Genomic DNA, 17,826 nt, shown 5'->3' on the forward strand with positions numbered 1-17,826 from the left:
TTACATTCAGATACGATAATATCTAAAGAACAAAATGAACAAGAGACCTGAAGACAAAGATTAAGAATCTCAAGAGTATTTCGGGGGCAATTTTCAATTTTCATATTTTCAAAGCTACGATAAAATACAAATCGATTGTTTTTATTTTATTCTTTGCTACACTACCCTCCTAAAAGTTCATATTTTATTCTTTGCTACACTACCCTTCTAAAAGTTCATATTTTATTCTTTGCTACACTACCCTCCTAAAAGTTCATATTTTATTCTTTGCTACACTACCCACCTAAAAGTTCATATTTTAAAGCAATTTAAAAAACATGCGGAAAGATGGAACTTTTATTTTCTGATCGTTCTTACAGCAATTACCTTTTAACGAATCCATCGATTTTTCTATTTAAAACCAAACGCCTTATAAATAATTATTTGTTATTAAATGTGCTGTACTATTTTGATTTTTAAACCTTCTTTATTTCAGTATTATTGTATTGAGAGACACTTCTTTATACTTCCTCTTTATTTAAATGTATGTCCAATTTAACTCATGCTTATTTCAATCTATTATGCAATTTGATCTCAAAGCATTCCGCTGTTGCGCGCGATCGAAAACAAGACCTTATGTTGCTGCTGTCTTGAAAGAATGGTGATAGCAGCAAGATTTATTTGACTAAGTTAAATGTCGCAGTATGAATATTAATAAATTATTTTTTGTGGTTTGGATGAATTTTACGATTCCATTTATATATTTTGATCACTTGAACAATAAACACTAACTAATAAGGCCTTTTACTATCAATACATCGCAGAATAATAAAAAATATTTTTAAAAAATGAAAATTTTTACATGTAACGAAAAAACCATCAATAATATACAAGTTTAAAATATTTTAAGTAAATCAGACAAAAATCAAGTAAATTTTTATTAATCTACGTCTTCAAACTTAATGTCATATAATTTCATTTTATTATTTAAAATACTAGCCACCTTTCAACAACCAGTTGTTTCACCCTAATTTCAAACAATAAACATTATCATTCTTATCGTGTATTACATAAAAAAAAATTTTAAAAAAAAAATGAAGAGTTTACAAAAATGTTTTACAGAGAAATAAAAATAAAAAATTTACAATTTTTCATTATCTTTTATTTTTATGATTAGATAAAATGAACACAAAAGCTTAGATATCTCATCCATAACTTACCTCAATCAGTTTTATCTTCAATACATAGGCACGTGATATTATTATTTAATAATAATTAAGTTTTATTAAATAACTAGCTGAATATAAGTTCTTCATACGGAGTGAAAAAAATAAAGAATCAATCATTATTGATTAACAATACGAAATCACGCACAATACTGAAAGACTTTGGTCAGTAAAAAAAATAGCTTTTAGCTAAAATAATTCAAAATTTTTCTACAGCGCAAAAACAGAATTTCTTGATCTCCTTTTTTTCATAATGTTATATGTCAAATTTTTCAATTTAAAAAAATCAACATGGTGTTTTTTTGTTTTTGGTCAGTAAAAAAACGGCTTTTAGCTAAGATAACTTAATATTTTTATAATAAAAATAATATAACTTCAGATTAAGACAACTAGAAGGCCCCATCTCCTATTTACTCATCTCACCAACCTCCGTGGTAACTCCTCCTCTATATTTTTCCCTCATAAGTCGTTTAAAAAATTCAATTCATTTTGTAAGTAAAATATACAGCTATTATAACAGGACTACTTTTACGACCGTCTTTGAACAGCCAACAACCCAATTTTGTGTTTACGACTACCAATGTTCAACTCCATAGCCTTGTAATTTTGAATCCAATCCAGAAGACAAGAGAACTCCTGGTTCAAGTATTTGGCGAAATTCGCCTTCGTGGAGGACTTTTCAACGGTACGAACTCGCATTTGCGTTTCATGGAGAGAAAAACCACAAAAACTTCCCACGGTTTCCCGGCGGCATGGGAACCACTGGATTACTAGCAAAAATGGTCAATAATTTAAAAACAATCGTCACATAAAAAAGCGTATGTTCCCGCTTGTTTAGATGAACAGGCTAGATGAGGGCCAATGACCGAGTGACAGTGCTTCACGCTCCCATGACACAGGTCCGAGGTTGCATACCCGAAAGGGGCAAATCCCTTCAGTTGGTCTATAAATGACTACCAAGCATGCTTGGGACTAAACATTGGGGGCTTCACGTTCTGCTGACCACCCAACCAGAACATCTGCTTCTTCACCCCCAGAGCCTAAAAACTGGGACGGATAAAGTAGGCCTTAGTCTTCCATGGGTTATCGCGCCTGTGAGTTTATTTATTTATTTTATTATTTTTTAAAGTAGTTAGATAATAAATGTCCTATGTGTACTAAACTTCTAAAATAAGCATGTAACCATATAAAGCTTTAAAAAATATGTAAATAAAAGCCAGATATAATATTTTCACACTTGTCAATGTTCCAAAAAATGTAATATAGCATTAAAAAAAATTATCGCGAACAATAAAAGTTAATATATAGGGTTAATTCGGGGAATTAGCACTAATCCAGTGTTGCAATTATTACATTATTTTAAAAAATTATAGCCAATTTTAAATGTTTCTAAAATTTGGAAAGGTGCAGAACGAAAAAAAAAAATTCCCAAACTAATAAAAATACAAATACTTATTACAAAATTACTTTTTAAAGTACACATTACAATAAGTATTTTCTATTTCATCACAAATTAAAAACAGTATGGAAACAAAGAGGTAAAGAAGTATAAACATAGTAGTGCAAGAAAGAGTATACATATTTGAACATAGAAGTAGAACCTTAAAGTAGAACATAGTAGTGCAATAAAAAGTATGGAACCATGATAAAAAATTGAAGTATAAACATTGGACTTATGTCACCAAAAATTGTACACAAATGAAATACTATCCGGCAATTCTTCACGTTGAATGAGATACTTAAATAAAAAGAAAGTTCAGTCCAAGTGTATTTTTTGCAAGTTGAAAATTACAAAATCAGATAGCAACCATTCGTCATTTGAGGAAACAAAGCCGAAATAAACCCGAAATTGTCTGTAAGTTCTAACTACGCCATCCATCTAGTGTTATTCTCTGAGCCCCAAACCCATCTACTCGTATGTAGGAACAAATAAAAACAAAATGGCAAAATGTTCTTTTAAAAATGGGAAATGGAAGAAACGGAGATTCGACGTGCTAAGGCGCCATCGGACGATACAGATAGAAAAATAGAGAGTATTTTCTAAAAATACTCGAAGATTCAGGAGCGGGGGAGTTGAGGCAACTATTGGTAATCCTAACACCATGGGGCCAACTGAAGAAACAGACTCAATAACACCATCCTGACGCTATTTTCTCAGGTTTCTTTTGATCCCAGGACATAAGTCTTGCTGACACTTCCTTTCGCGCATACGCGGAGTGCTATCTCCAGAGCAGGAAAAAACTTCTACAGGAGGGGAAGTGTAAGGTGGGGTGTAGTTGTAAGAATTCGGCTGAGTGGAAAAGAGAAATTGTTGCAGCTATCTTGTCAACGGGAACTCGGGAAGGCATTTTTCAAGAGAGGCGATATGATGCGAAGCTACAGTGGTTTGTAGTGCAAGGCGAAAAAGCGGTTGCATTAATAATGAAATACATTACGGTTCCTACACAGATTGGAGTGGGATATTTACAGAATCGGGCCATTCGTTGTTTTGCTTACCAGCTCTGGTGCTTCCTTTTGACCAAATAGAAGAGTTTCGAGAGAGAAGGTAATTTATAAGATAGACTAGAGTTGTTTTGGAAACAGAGCAAAATAAGCATAGGAAATGCTTAGAAATTTCTACATTTATTATCGAGATTTGCTGGAATGAATTTGAGAACTACCAGTTTGGGACAAGTATATTTAAAGTAAAAATTAAATTTTTTTTAAAAAAGATAAAATACGAAAAGATAAAATAAAAAAAAATAAAATAAAAAAATAAAAAAAGATAAAATAAAAAAAGATTAAAAAAAACATAAAATAAAAAAAAGATAAAAACATTTAGAATTTAGATAGTCTATATATTTAATTAAATACGATACTATTTTTTAAATTATATGTAATCCTGATCAGAGTGGCAGATTTTCTAGCATAAATTTTTTTTTACAAAATTAAACTTTTTGGTCTAGATAATAAAATAAAAAAACTTTTACATAAAAAACTTATTATTTGGGACTAAATCGATTCTTAAAACAATTATTTAAACACTATATCTAGTAAAATTAAAAGAATAAAAATAGTTTATTGTAATAATTACTTATTTAAATTATAAATGAATTAAATCCTTTAAAAAAAAATTTTTTTTAATCATTTATTCACTGAACGAAAGCAAATTCGATATAAAATTATTATGTTAAAAAACTTTAGTTACGTGAGATGTGTATTCGTTTTTTATTTATTTTTATTTATTTATTTTAATTTCTGCCTGTTTACGAATTTATTGTGAATAAGAATTAAAAAAAAACATCACATATTGAAATTAAAATAAAAAAAATTTCATTTTATATTAAAATTATAAATAAAATTTTAAAAGTAGGAATTTAAAAAAAAACTTTTGAATGAGGTTTAAATTTTAAAAAAAATTGAATGGGGATTAGAAAGAAGAAAAAAAAAAAAAAAAAAACGAAACATTTCGGATAATCGGGTGCAAGCGAAAATCTGCCAAAAACTTCACCAACCTTTCTTTTGTTTTTCTAAACACATAAAAAATTTAATGAAATAAAAAAATTAAATAAAATAAAATAAAATAAATTTAATTAAAAAACTGAATAAAGTTTAAAAAAATATAAAATCGGTAAATTTCCTTGCGGAAAAGCACCAAAAATACATGTTCAGTTGGTATTTGAAAGACTTTGCTTCAGTATCCTACTATTTTTATTCTGGATATATTTCATGATTTTATTTGATTCTGGATATAAGATAATCGTATCCTTATATATTCATCACCCAAATATATTTTAATAACCGCATTTTATTGTTCTGATCCTCTTTAGTAAAGTGAACTCAAAGGCATTTCACGACTCCGCCTAATTACTATCCTACCCAAAGTTACTTACAGTATAAAAATCTAAGTAGAAAAAAATGATATTTACATGAAATAATAAAGATAATAATAAAAAAAACTATAAGAAAAATTTATGATTTTTCTGAAATAGAAATCACAGAGTATTTAACAACATTTGATTGGAAATTTAGGATATAAAAAATTCTTCATTAGATTTTTTTTTCTGTTCTGTTTAAGAAACAAAACAGAGCAAATGAATACAAGATGACTAAAAATTTACTCTTATAATTCACGATCAGTCCTTTATTCTGTGCTACTTTCATAGAGACTCTGTGTTTTTCAAGATAAGGTTATTAAAAATCAATATAGAAAAAAAAATGGGAATTTTTCGGTAGATAAAAAACGCGTTAAAACGCGAAAGGATCAAACCCTTCTTTTTTAAACTATTTCTTAACAACACATCATTTATAACAGAAGGAGAGTGTTAAAATGATTAACACTTTTATGAATGCTTTATTATTTTGCAAATATTGAGTTAAATTATGTTAGTAGCATTTAGAATGACTGATTAAAAATATTTTTTGACAATTTACAATCAAAATATTTATATGTATTAAAAGATAAAAATTATAAATCAATTAAAAAATATACAACTAAAATTCTTTTAATATAAACTCAAATCAGCACATTTGAAAAAAAATATTGCATAAAACTTAAGCTACAGTTTAGAGAACAACATCATAACACCACAATAATGGGCAAAGATAACTAAAGCGACCCTAACTAATAATTAATAAAATCAATTCCACAGAACGGAAAAAAAACTATGAGCATCATTTTGACACTCCGCAATCATACTTTATAACTGACAAGCAAAACTACATCGACGCTTCGATCCAAAACCAAAAAATAATATCGGAATTTGTAGCCAAAAGACCAATAAAGATTTTGATTGGTCTAATATTGTTCTCTCTTTTATTGTGTAAGCACAAAAAAAAGTTTCCATCGTTTTCCCCTTCCAACATTCGTCGATGAACCATCGATTTTAACGATTGTTAAGAATCCACATTTAAAGGAACTGTCGACAGCCTAGAATTTGGGTCACAGACACATGGAACGACAGTTAAAAAGGGAAAGCAGAGTGGTGGGCCGGGCGATGACCGGGAACAAAATATCCACCTCCCTCCTCAAACTCCCCTATCAGTCAATAAATGAAGTGAAGAAGAGAACATGGAATTCAATTTCCTGCTAACATAAAGACTTAATTTCGGCTTTAAAGAGTCCATCAGCTTTCAATAAATTTTTGATACCTAAAGTTTATTCCCCAGATAATTTTACTCATTAGTGGATTGTTAAAAGGAAATGTCTCTAAGTCTTCTTCTGTTTGGATTGGAGATTTAAAATCTGTAGTTAATGGACAATGAAAAATTGATTTTCGTAGCGTTCAAATAGTGAATCATTATATGGTTTAGAGAACTAGTTGCTTTCATAGCATTTTTCAATTATGTTAATATTTTTGTAATAAATCTACAAATAAATGTCTAAGTTATAAAAGAGATATTTTCCCCTTAACAAGTTTAGCACAGAGTCAACAATAGTGAATACTTCAATATTTGTTTAATGAGGTGTATAATAATTTAAATATAAAATTTTAATGCCTTGAATCAATGAATAAATTTGACAACAAACCAGTAATTGTGAACTACAACAATTGAATTTGGCATTTTTTTCAGAAAAAATTTCATTGCAAAATACATAACACAATTTAAAGATTGTTTGCAATAAAAATTTAATCAAAACAGCTCAGGCATCAATCTTTTTCATTTACTCACAACATTAGAAAAAGACTCGTTTATTTGAAGTATAGTTAGCCCTTTAGTTTCAGGAAGAATACAAAATCCAAACACCACACTTATGAATGATATGGAACCATATGTCCAATACACGCCATAGTCTCCCAAAAGTACTCTAAGAACTTCAAAAGATTTGTTAGACACAAAGGCTACAAGTGAGCACATAACGCCACCCATAGCCATTACTACACTTCGGTGTTTGATGGGCACCAATTCCGGAATCATAATGTAAGGAATAGAGCCACTTCCAAGAGAGTACGAAAATTTGTATACAACGATACATATTAAAGGTACATAGCCGTATGAACGCACAGATATGGGATCTCGCACCAAAACAAAGTTATAGAATCCAAGGAATAATAAAGATATTGACATAAAACTGTATGATGTGATGTACAAAAACTTTCTCCCAGATCTATCAATTAAACTTCCATTGGCGATACTACCAATGACTTCTACAAGCGCCACCATTGCAGCAGCTATTGAAGGATCAATTGAGCTTCTAGAAGTTTGGAATATTTCTACCGTATAAGCTAATAAAGGACCGATACCACATGCTTGTTGAAAGAACATCAAAGCGAGTGAAATAAATGCAGGTTTGAAGAATTTTGAGTCAAGAAAATCCCGAAGAGCAATTCTTTCTTCTTTGTATTGAATAGAACCAAGTATGTCGATCAATTCCTTCTCGATATTACACTGCTTGCCTTTCAAGAACTTCAATCCTCTAATTGCTTCGGTAGATCTCGATGACCGCAACAGCCATGGAGGAGACTCCGGCATGAATAGCATGATACAAGAAGCACACGCTACGACACTTGCACCTGATATGGCTAGCCATGACCATCTTAAAATTATGCCCAAACTCATAATGAGAAACGCACCTATAGTATTGGCAATTTGAAATCCTGATGTGAGTTGTCCTCGTATTTTTGTTGGCGCAATTTCTACCAGATAAGTTGGAATGGCGACACAACTTGCACCTCCGCAAATTCCTCCAACGAGTCTTCCTATATAAATCCATATTAATGTAGGAGCATACGCAACACTCAGCCAACTTAACAAGTAAAACAATGATAGCAACATCATAGCTGCTTTCCTGCCAAATGCATGAGTTACATAACCTGGAAAATAAACATATTTTACTTTAATTTATGAAAAAAGTACAACACACAATTAAGACTAGAATAAATATTAATTGTGAAATTTTGTAAATATTAAGCAAACCTCAATCTCAACCTCTAGCGACTAGCAAATATTCTCTTTTCAGTTTACGCTTATCACTACATTATTCCATTTAGGGCACTTTCAATAGATAATACTCGATAATTGTAAATTTTAAAAAAAGTATTGTTTTCAACTGAAAGTATACAAGTTAAAATACATTTGTTCTATAAATCATACAGATAATATATGATCAACAGCTTCATTTAGACTAAGGAAAAGCAGTTTTCACAAATATCGTTTACAAAAAAGCCACAGCTTTGTGGAAAAATAACGTTCGTGATGCTATGTTTCAATATTTACAAAAATGAGCCAACGTGGCATTATCTGGGCTCATAAAAATTTGTAAAAATATAGAATTATTCATAATTTTGATACAATTTTCCTCCAGGTGGAAAAATCTCGCCAAAATTGGCGATATCTAAGAAAGTTCATTACGTCAAGATTGTATATACAGTTTAAAATTGCCTCAAGTATAAGGAACTTAAACTATGGCTTTATAATTTTTCTAAATGAAAGATATTCCCCTCGAAAACTGTCTTCATTAGGGAAATATCATCAGGGAGTTTCATAAAAAAAATTAAAACAAAATAAAATATTACAGTTTATGACCGATTTGAGAACGCGTATTAACTAGACAATTAAAACATTACGTTTCAGGCACACCATGTGTTTCAAAAAAAGATTGAAATTAGCAGATAGAACTCTTTAATAATGTAAAATTTTATTTTACATTATTAAAGGTATTGGTATTTTTCTTTAAAATTTCTATTTTAAATTTATAGTATTATCTTTCTTTGTCGCCTGGACAGGATTTTCCTCTTGGCGACGAATATATATTCTTTGTATTTATACAATTGTTTTTGTACCCAATCAAGTTTTGTTTGTGTTTAAAAATAAAAGTTATTCAAATTACTCAAGTAAACTTTTCCAGCTTTTCCGGGGGGGGGGGAAGCAAAAGTTTCTAACAATAGTTAAAACAGGATTTAAAATAACTTACCAAACGTTATGTTTCCAATAAGACATCCGAGATTAGGCAAACTTCCGATCCAAGTTGTTTGATCGGGGGTTAAATCACGAAACCTGCTACCAGGTTCTTTCATATCGGCTGTAGCAGGTGCAGAATACGAAGTTAGCATTCCGAGGACAGCAACATAAAGAAGAGCAGATCCGGCAGCAACATGAGTATTTCTCAAGTTATCCTTGCTTACAGAAGTTCCAGTACTAGCACCAATAGTACTGATATCGAATTTGGATACATCTGGATGGCTTACCATAGTTAAAATATAACTTTTTTGAAAGAGCAGCTTTTTCAGTAACGAAACATAACAGCGGCTAAAAAATGATAATGACGTTTGACAACTGCAAAAACGAAATAAACATATGTTTCATTTGAAAACATGAAAGCAATTTTTTTTTATACAAAAGGTAATTCAAACGGAAAGTATAACAAACGCAATTCTCAATGGATTTTGAAATCAAAAAACATTATAATAAAAACATTACAAAAAATTCATTTTGAAATGCTGAGGCCAATAAACATAAGATAATTTTTATACACTTGATAACAATGAAGATTTATAAAAAGATGAAAATAAAAAAATATAGCTTTTACTCTCACTTTTGATAAGTCAAGTAATATTAATCATAAAAAAGTCGTAATTTTTACTACTACATGATATATATTTTGAATCTACGAAGTGCAGATAATATAATCTAAGCCTTCCACAATTTATTTATTTACTTGACAAAGCTATGGCGAAGGATGTTTAAGTTGCAAATATGGTTACTTTTTAAGTTAGATTATTTTAAGGAATTATTATTTTTTTTTTATTATGACTATTTTAAATCAAAAAGTGCCAACAAAAACTGACCCGAAATTCCTCGACATTTTCGTCAATTTACCAAAAAATAAAAAATAAATAAAAAAAATTTGCAGTTTCATAGCATCTTGTGTCATTTTTTTAACTAATAGATTTTGGATTTTATGCACACATTTTATTCATAATCATCAAGCTAAAAATCTATTTTTATACTCATAGCTACAGCACACAGTAAACATTTTCTTCCTCAGTGCACGATTTGCCAATTACGTTGTATATGTATTTGCAGTATCTACATTTAAGTTTATGGTTGGTACAGATATTCAAAAAAAATTTTTTGAAGCTATACTTCTTATGCGACTTCCAACAAGGTTGCGTTAAACGTTTAACGCTACATTTTTATTGGCCGGGAAATCAAGTGGTAGGATCCAGTTTTCCCTCATTCATTTCCATATTGTTTTGGTTCTCACTAGCATAAAAATAATAAAAGTCATAAAAGTATTGTTTTTCTATCAATATTTTTTTAGTTTGTTTTGATACACATATAATTTAATAGGGTAGTATTTTTTATTTTCAAATTTAGTGGATAACAATTGTAAAAAAGAAGTGAAAACAATCCCACGGACAATGCGACGGATTTAAGGTTAAGTCAAAGGTACGTCTCTTGTGAATATCAATTGATTGTTTCTCTTCTGAAGTTACATTATGACGCATTCACATACATTATTAATACAAATGAATTTTCCAGGGCGAGACGATGAGGCAACCACAAGCACTTCCACTGGTTCAAGAGGTCCACGAGGGAAAAATGCACAATATTACAGTTATTACAGAGCAAGGAAGCGAGCGGAGCAGGAAAAAGAGTCGTTGAATAGAACTAGTGATCCTTCTACTACTGCTTATTCTTCTACAATTAACGTCGCAGGTCGCGAAGTTTAACGTCTTCCGCGCGGAGGGACTCCACGCACTATTTTTTTTTATTACTCACTTATTTATCATCATTTATTTGTAACATAACTTAAGCTTTTATTCTGAAGTTACTGATAATACCAATTCATACGAAATGTCCAGCATTCGATATTCTTTCGAATTTTTACCAATATGATTTGTAACAATCGAATACATGAGTTCTACGGTAACGATTTGAGATGAAATATCACCAAAAAAATAAAAAATACTCTTCACAAAAAGTAATATTTAACAAAGACAATAAATATAAAAAGACAATAAAATTATTTTATTTTAAAAATAGATAAATATCGCTATAAATACAATAACTATAAGGCATACCTTTTCATTAAATAAAAACAACACTTTAGGGATAACGATAACATCTTCAATAAAAGGATCGCATTTATAGCATTATTGTTAGATAATTTAAATCAAAAGCTTGAAATATCGCAACAAAAACAAAAAGGAAAATGTTATTTTATCGCATTGGAAGTTTAAATAACCACTTTCTTACCTTAAAAGATAAATAATTGTTCCGTAACAGTAAGTTGTTTCATTTCAACTGTATAAAGACACACAAAAATTACTTAATTTTTCGAGTTCAGCGGTAGGAATATCCAAAGTTATTACAAATACTTAAATTAAACACATTTCTATTTGTTTTCGGCTTTGAAAAAAATTCATAACAAAACTATTGCGGAAAAATATCAAATATAGGGATAATGTATATGAAATTCTCAACTTCAATTATACAATTATTCACGTTTGTGCTGTTCGAAAGATTCCATAACACTAAGATCTTTATTCAGCACCTGTGTAAGGAATAAAAACTTCGTCACCGGTTTTCGACATTCTTTATGCGAGCTTTATTGACGCATACCAAATCACGTGTTTATTCATATAATCCAGCATTGACTGCTGTAAAAAAGCAATACTAAGTCTTTACGGTACTTCTTTTCTTATAGAATCATTTTTTTCTTATTTATTTATTTGTAATTATTAACTAAGAGCTTAAGAGTAAAAAAAAAAAACTTAGTGTTCAACAACAAAAGCTTCGAATTCTAACAGCAACATTAAATCTAGTTAGTTGTATTTTTCAAACTTTTTCTTTTCCTTGTTTTCAATTTCAAATATGTATGTCATTTATATAAATATCAAATATTTCTTAGAAATCCATTATGTAAGAAAAAATTTTAACATCGGTTTTCAACATGTCTTTTAGTAGCACCTTTAATTTTTCATCTTTCGAATTACCTGTTTTTACAGTAAAACTGCATAGAAGCCGATAAAATTGTATAAAATTACAAAACAAATAACTGAACACATGAATATACACTCACACATACGCAATGAAAAAAAATATTTTTATTATGAAAAAACACTATATATATGATAAAAAATATGACTTTTTTTATTATTATAGTTATTATTGCTTGACATATCAAGAGTGAAAGGTATATTTTTTTATCTTTTAAGAATTCTTTATACATATATATATATGAAATTCTTAAATGATAAAAATATACCTTTTACTTTTGATTAGTCAAGTAATAATAATAATAATTATAATAAAAAAAGTCATATTTTTTACTGCAAAGTTATATAAATTTTGAATTCACGAAATGCAGATAATATAAACGAAAACTTCAACAATTTATTTATTTACTCGGTAAAGCTATAGTAAAGGATGTTTAAGTTGTAAATATGGTTAAGTTTTAAGACAGATTATTTTAGGGAATTATTATTTTAATTTTTATTTTTTATTTAGACTATTATAAATCGGAATGTACCCACAAAAAAACTTAAATCGAACACCCACGACATTTTCGTCAACAAGCAACAAAAGAAAATTTTTGCAGTTTCATAGTGTCTTGTGTCATTTTTTTAACTAATAGATTTTTGATTTTGTGCACACAACACTTTATTCGTCACTATAATAGTTAAAAAAAAAAATATTACTATACTCATAGCTGCAGCACCCAGAAAACATTTTCTCCGTCAGTGTACGATTTTCCAATTATGTTTAATAAATATTTACAGTATCTACAGAAAAGTTTATGGTTGGTACAGATATTCAAATAAAATTTTATTACTCATTTATTTATTATCTTTTGTTTGTAACATCACTTAGGATTTTATTCTAAAGTTACCGTTAGTACCAATTTATACGAAATATCCTGAGTTCGATATTCTTTCGAATTTTTACCAATATGAGTTGTAACAATCGAATACATGAGTTTGCGACAACGATCTATGATGAAATATCACGGAAAGAAAAAAAATACTACGCACGAAAAGTAACATTTAACAAAGACAACACTAAATATAACAAACAATAATAAATTATTTTATCTTAAAAATGGAGAAACAGTTACTTATTTCTTCTCAGAATGCGAAAAAGATTTGCTAATTTGGCGCATAGTTAATCCTTTAGTTTCTGGAAGTATAAAAAATCCAAACAATGCACTAATTAAAGAAAAAAAGCTGTAAGTCCAGTACACACCATAATCTCCTAAGCCTTGGCGCATGTCCTCGAATATTTTATTAAACACAAAAGCCAGGAGTGAACAAAGTACCCCGGCAGCAGCCACAACTGGGCTTCGAAACTTAATAGGTACTATTTCTGGTATCATTACGTAGGGAATAGGGCCGTTGCCAAGCGAAAAAGCAATTATGTACGTAGCGAAACTTATGAGTGGTATATATCCAACAAAATGATAACTAACTAAGTATTGATTTAATTTGAAACTGTAACTGCCAAGAACTGCTAAAGAAATAAACATTATGCTTCCTGATGTTACGAACAAACACCTTCGACCGGATCTGTCCATCAGACTTCCACTTAAAACCGTGGCAATGACTTGAACGAGGGCAACTATTGTTGCAGCAACGGCAGGATCAATCGAACTTCCAGCAGAATGGAAGATCTCCACCGTGTAAGTCATTAGTGGACTGATACCACAGGCTTGCTGAAAGAACATCAGCGCGAGAGCAATAGCTGTTGGTTTATAGATTTCTGGAAGAAGTAGCTCTTCCAAGCGAATACCTTCCTCTTTGTTTTCCGCGATATTATCCATAATCGATTGGAGTTCTCTCTGTGTATCGGTGGATGGGCCTTTTAAAAACCTCAAACCATTTTCTGCTTCCAATGGTCTAGATGCACGCACCAGCCATGGCGGCGATTCAGGCATAAACACCATTAGGCATGATGCACAGGCCACAATGACAGCTCCAGAAATTGCCAGCCATGACCACCTAAGGAAGATGCCCAGGCCCATTACATACAGAACTCCGATAGTATAAGCAATTTGAAAACCAGAAGCAAGTTGTCCACGGATTTTTGTAGGTGCAATTTCTATAATATATGTAGGAACTGCAACACAGCATGCACCAGCGCAAATTCCACCAATCAATCGCCCACAGTACATCCACATCATTGAAGGAGCATATGCAACCATTAACCAGCTAGTCAGATAGAATATGGACACAAACATCATCACTGTTTTCCTACCAAACTCATGAGTAGCATAGCCTTAAAAAAATCATTTTATTTCATATTAGTCAAAAAACTTTTGAATTGTAAAAATGTAATTTTAAAAGTCAAAACACAAAATTCGAATGAAATCTGTTAAATAGTTCTAGATAAATTGAATTTAAGAATAATTGTATGCTTAAAATTCGATTTCTTAGAAAATATTATACCGACTTCGTTCAAATTTTGAATTTTTTCACATAAAATTACATTTATTAAAATGACGTAAAAATGAATAAACCTTATTTAATAAAGTTATAAAAAATAATAACTAATTATTAAATTATTATAATAAATAACTATAATAAATAATTATACTAAATAATTATATAATTATTAAATTATTATTTTTTAAATTATTGTTTTTTGGAAAGTAATGTTTTTGGATAAACGAATTTTATACTTACGTGAAAAAAAATTTCAATTTGCTTAAAAAATTCACAAGATATGGTGAAATACTCAAATAAAATTGACATTAAGGGACCCAATCTTTGGACGGCTTTCCTAAGCAAACTATTGGGACCATATTCCCCAGATGGTGTCTGCCCTCCATATTTTGAGGGGTAGAAATCCACACCCGTTGAAGAAAAAGGTATGTTTATTCAGAGAGAGAATGCTTTTTTTTAATCTGATTTTGTTACTAAAATATTATTAATACTAACTAATTAACATATTTGAGGTCATCCCTTTAAACCAATAAAATTGAGTCCTAGTACGTGAAAATCCAGTAACTAGATTAAAAGTTATTCTATTTTATTTATTTATTTTATTTATTTATTTTATTTATTTTATTTATTTATTTTATTTATTTATTTTATTTATTTATTTTATTTATTTATTTTATTTACTAATTTTCAATTTTAAATGTTAATTAATGTCAAAATAAAGATTATAATTAATATTTCTAATTATGACCTTAACAAATAGATAACACAATAAAATTTCTTAACTTAAACCCTGAGTTAATGTCTTGATGAGGTAAAGAAAATTTCATGATTCAGAAGAACATTTTATTTTTAGTTCCTTTTTCATTTACTTAATATAAATTTATCAAACTATTCAACTGAATTTTATTTTGTTAAAAAGATAAAATTTTTAAATGTTTTAGTAATGATGGAATTACTGTAATTCATTTAGATAGACCTTTTGGTTTCATCTAAACTATGTGGTGATTGACTCTTGGGACATATCGTGAGATATAACATCTAAATATCTAACTAAGCAACTTTATAATTTTGGACCCAAACTAAAGACGAGAATTCTTAAATCAAATAACAAAACAAAATCAATTTCATGCTGGACTTTTTGGGTAAAACAAATCCAATGCTTGCGTTACGTAGAGAAAGAAGGAAAAGCGCTAAGATATCCCATAGCTGCCAACTTTGCTCTTTTAGCCGGAAGATTTTTCAAGTGCTAGCGAAATGAACTTAAATATCTTTTTTCAATATAATTTTTTTTAAATATAATTTCTTAAAAATATTTTAACTTAAGAAGGCTTGATAGTTACACTTAATTGTGTTAATTCCTAACTAAATTGAAGAAACGTGTATAGCTTTTCCATTGGCACTTTAATTATACTCCGATAAAATCAAGAGAACTCTACAATGGTTAAGTTAAAAACCAGTTTGACAAAATTTCTAATTAAAAAAGAAGAAGAAAAAAGTAAAATTTTAAATTCCAAAAGATAAGGCTGTTGATCAGTACAGAATAAATACAGCTAACTTAAAGCTGCATAAAAAATTCAGATTTTTATTTCTTAACTGAGAAAAAATATTCTCCACCTATCCTTTCTTGATGGAACAATAAAAGAAAAACCGAATTTTTCTTCAACTCAAAAAATTTAAATATCTATTTAAAATGTATAAAGCGATACATAGCAAAGATTAATAATTTTAAGATGTAAAAAATAAAGAAAAAAAATAATGTTACCTGCAATTAAATTTCCAAACAGACAGCCAAGATTTGGCAAGCTGCCAATCCATGTTATTTCATCAGGAGTCACATCAGAGAACCTGCTACCCGGCCTCTTCATATCAGCAGTAGCAGGTGCCGAATATGAAGTAATCACTCCAAGTACGACGGCATACAGCAAAGCAGATGCAGCAGCAAGCCTGATGTTGGTCAGGCTTACAGCAGGCAACAAAGTTTCAGCACTTTTTCCCATAGCATTTGCGAAAACTTTCGTATTTGATAATGTTGGCATTTCTGACATATATGTTATTGTTTTGATAAATTATAAGAGTAAAAATCAAAAGGCTTCATTCTGATCATTTCAAGTTAATAAGATGAGGTAAATAACATTTTTGAGTCAACATAATGAACTATGTTTAAAATTAGTTGTCATTTATTTCAAGGTTCGTAAAAAAAGTGATTTCAGTTTTAAAGTATTCAAGGGCGTTTATATTAATCTGATGCGACATCGAAACTTGATAAACTATAAACGTCAATTTGATAAAATATGAATGTCAATTCCTTCTAATATGTCATTATCGTAACAAATAAAATAATAACGATCAGGTGTTTCTTTTCATTAAATGAAATCAACACTTTTGTGATAACGATAACATATTCGAGATAAGAGGATCTAAATTATAAATTTTTTTTTTAAAATCTACATTTATAGTATTATTACTAGGTTACATAAAACAAAAACTTGAAATATCGCAAAATAATTACAATAAAAATATCATTTTATTGCGTTGAAAATTAAAATGACCATTTTTATAAAAATGTTGAATTTTCTTACTTTAAAAGATGGATAATTATTCCGCAACAATACGTTATTTCATTTCAACTACATAAACACACACGGAAATTACGAACTTTGTGGTAGAAATATCCGAAATTATTACAAATACTTAAATTAAACACATTTCTATTTGGTTTTGGTATTTTTTTAAAAATTAATTACAAAACTATTGCTGAAAATATCAAATAACAGGATATTATATCTGAAATTCTCCACTTCAATCACACAGCCACGTTTGTTCAATTCGAAAGATTCCATAACACTAACAACTTTATTCAGCACCTGCGTAAGAAATAAATAACTTCGTCATCGGTTTTGGACATATTTTATGAGAGTTTTATTGCCATATATCAAATTACGTGATTATTCATCAAATCAGGAAGTTGATTGAAATTCCAAAAAGTAACACTCAGTCGTTATGATATTTCTTTTTATGAACCTTAAAGATTTTTTATTATTAACTAAGAACTCAGAGGGAAAAAAAATTAACTTAAAGTTCAACATTAAAAGCTTCGAATTCAAACAAGCAGCAACAAATCTAGTTAGTTCTATTTTTTAAAACTTTTTTTTTCATATTTTCCTTTACAAATATGCTTGTCATTTATATAAATTTCATTTCGTTTGTCACGTCTTAGAAAATTAAGCACTAACCCCATTTTATAAGTAAACATT

At 29.3% G+C, this 17,826-nt stretch overlaps 3 protein-coding genes across 6 annotated transcripts in view; all 3 read right to left on the reverse strand.

Annotated features, from left to right (window-relative positions):
• LOC110282861 (SH2 domain-containing adapter heavyweight) overlaps positions 1–17,826 on the reverse strand; it is a 322,281-nt gene that overhangs the window by 114,645 nt on the left and 189,810 nt on the right. The window lies entirely within an intron of this gene.
• LOC107452283 (facilitated trehalose transporter Tret1) lies at positions 6,624–17,711 on the reverse strand. 3 transcript variants are annotated; one of them, XM_071183354.1, is made up of 3 exons: positions 17,152–17,711; positions 9,100–9,434; positions 6,624–7,999 (listed from the first exon to the last, which is right to left on the reverse strand). In XM_071183354.1, exons 2-3 carry the CDS (start codon positions 9,374–9,376, stop codon positions 6,846–6,848), a joined length of 1,431 nt encoding a protein of 476 aa, XP_071039455.1. In that variant the 5' UTR covers positions 9,377–9,434; positions 17,152–17,711; the 3' UTR covers positions 6,624–6,845. The 3 variants fall into 3 exon arrangements, with proteins under 3 accessions (XP_071039455.1, XP_015924129.1, XP_071039456.1); XM_016068643.3 differs by having other exon boundaries at positions 9,100–9,461; XM_071183355.1 differs by lacking the exon at positions 17,152–17,711 and adding an exon at positions 11,388–11,850.
• On the reverse strand, positions 12,217–16,921 carry LOC107452281 (facilitated trehalose transporter Tret1-2 homolog). Its single transcript, XM_016068641.3, has 2 exons — positions 16,335–16,921; positions 12,217–14,405 (listed from the first exon to the last, which is right to left on the reverse strand). The coding sequence occupies exons 1-2, from the start codon at positions 16,615–16,617 to the stop codon at positions 13,249–13,251; spliced, it is 1,440 nt and encodes a 479-aa protein (XP_015924127.1). The 5' UTR covers positions 16,618–16,921; the 3' UTR covers positions 12,217–13,248.

Source organism: Parasteatoda tepidariorum, chromosome 7, assembly GCF_043381705.1.
Source record: "Parasteatoda tepidariorum isolate YZ-2023 chromosome 7, CAS_Ptep_4.0, whole genome shotgun sequence".
Taxonomy (NCBI): Eukaryota; Metazoa; Arthropoda; class Arachnida; order Araneae; family Theridiidae; genus Parasteatoda; species Parasteatoda tepidariorum.

Coding starts and splice junctions, on each gene's coding strand:
- LOC107452281 (XM_016068641.3), bottom strand. CDS start 16,617: ATGTCAGAAATGCCAACATTATCAAATACGAAAGTTTTCGCAAATGCT. Junction 14,406..16,334: donor GTTTGGAAATTTAATTGCAG/GTAACATTATTT, acceptor GATTTTTTTAAG/GCTATGCTACTCATGAGTTT.
- LOC107452283 (XM_071183354.1), bottom strand. CDS start 9,376: ATGGTAAGCCATCCAGATGTATCCAAATTCGATATCAGTACTATTGGT. Junction 8,000..9,099: donor TATTGGAAACATAACGTTTG/GTAAGTTATTTT, acceptor TTTATTTTCCAG/GTTATGTAACTCATGCATTT.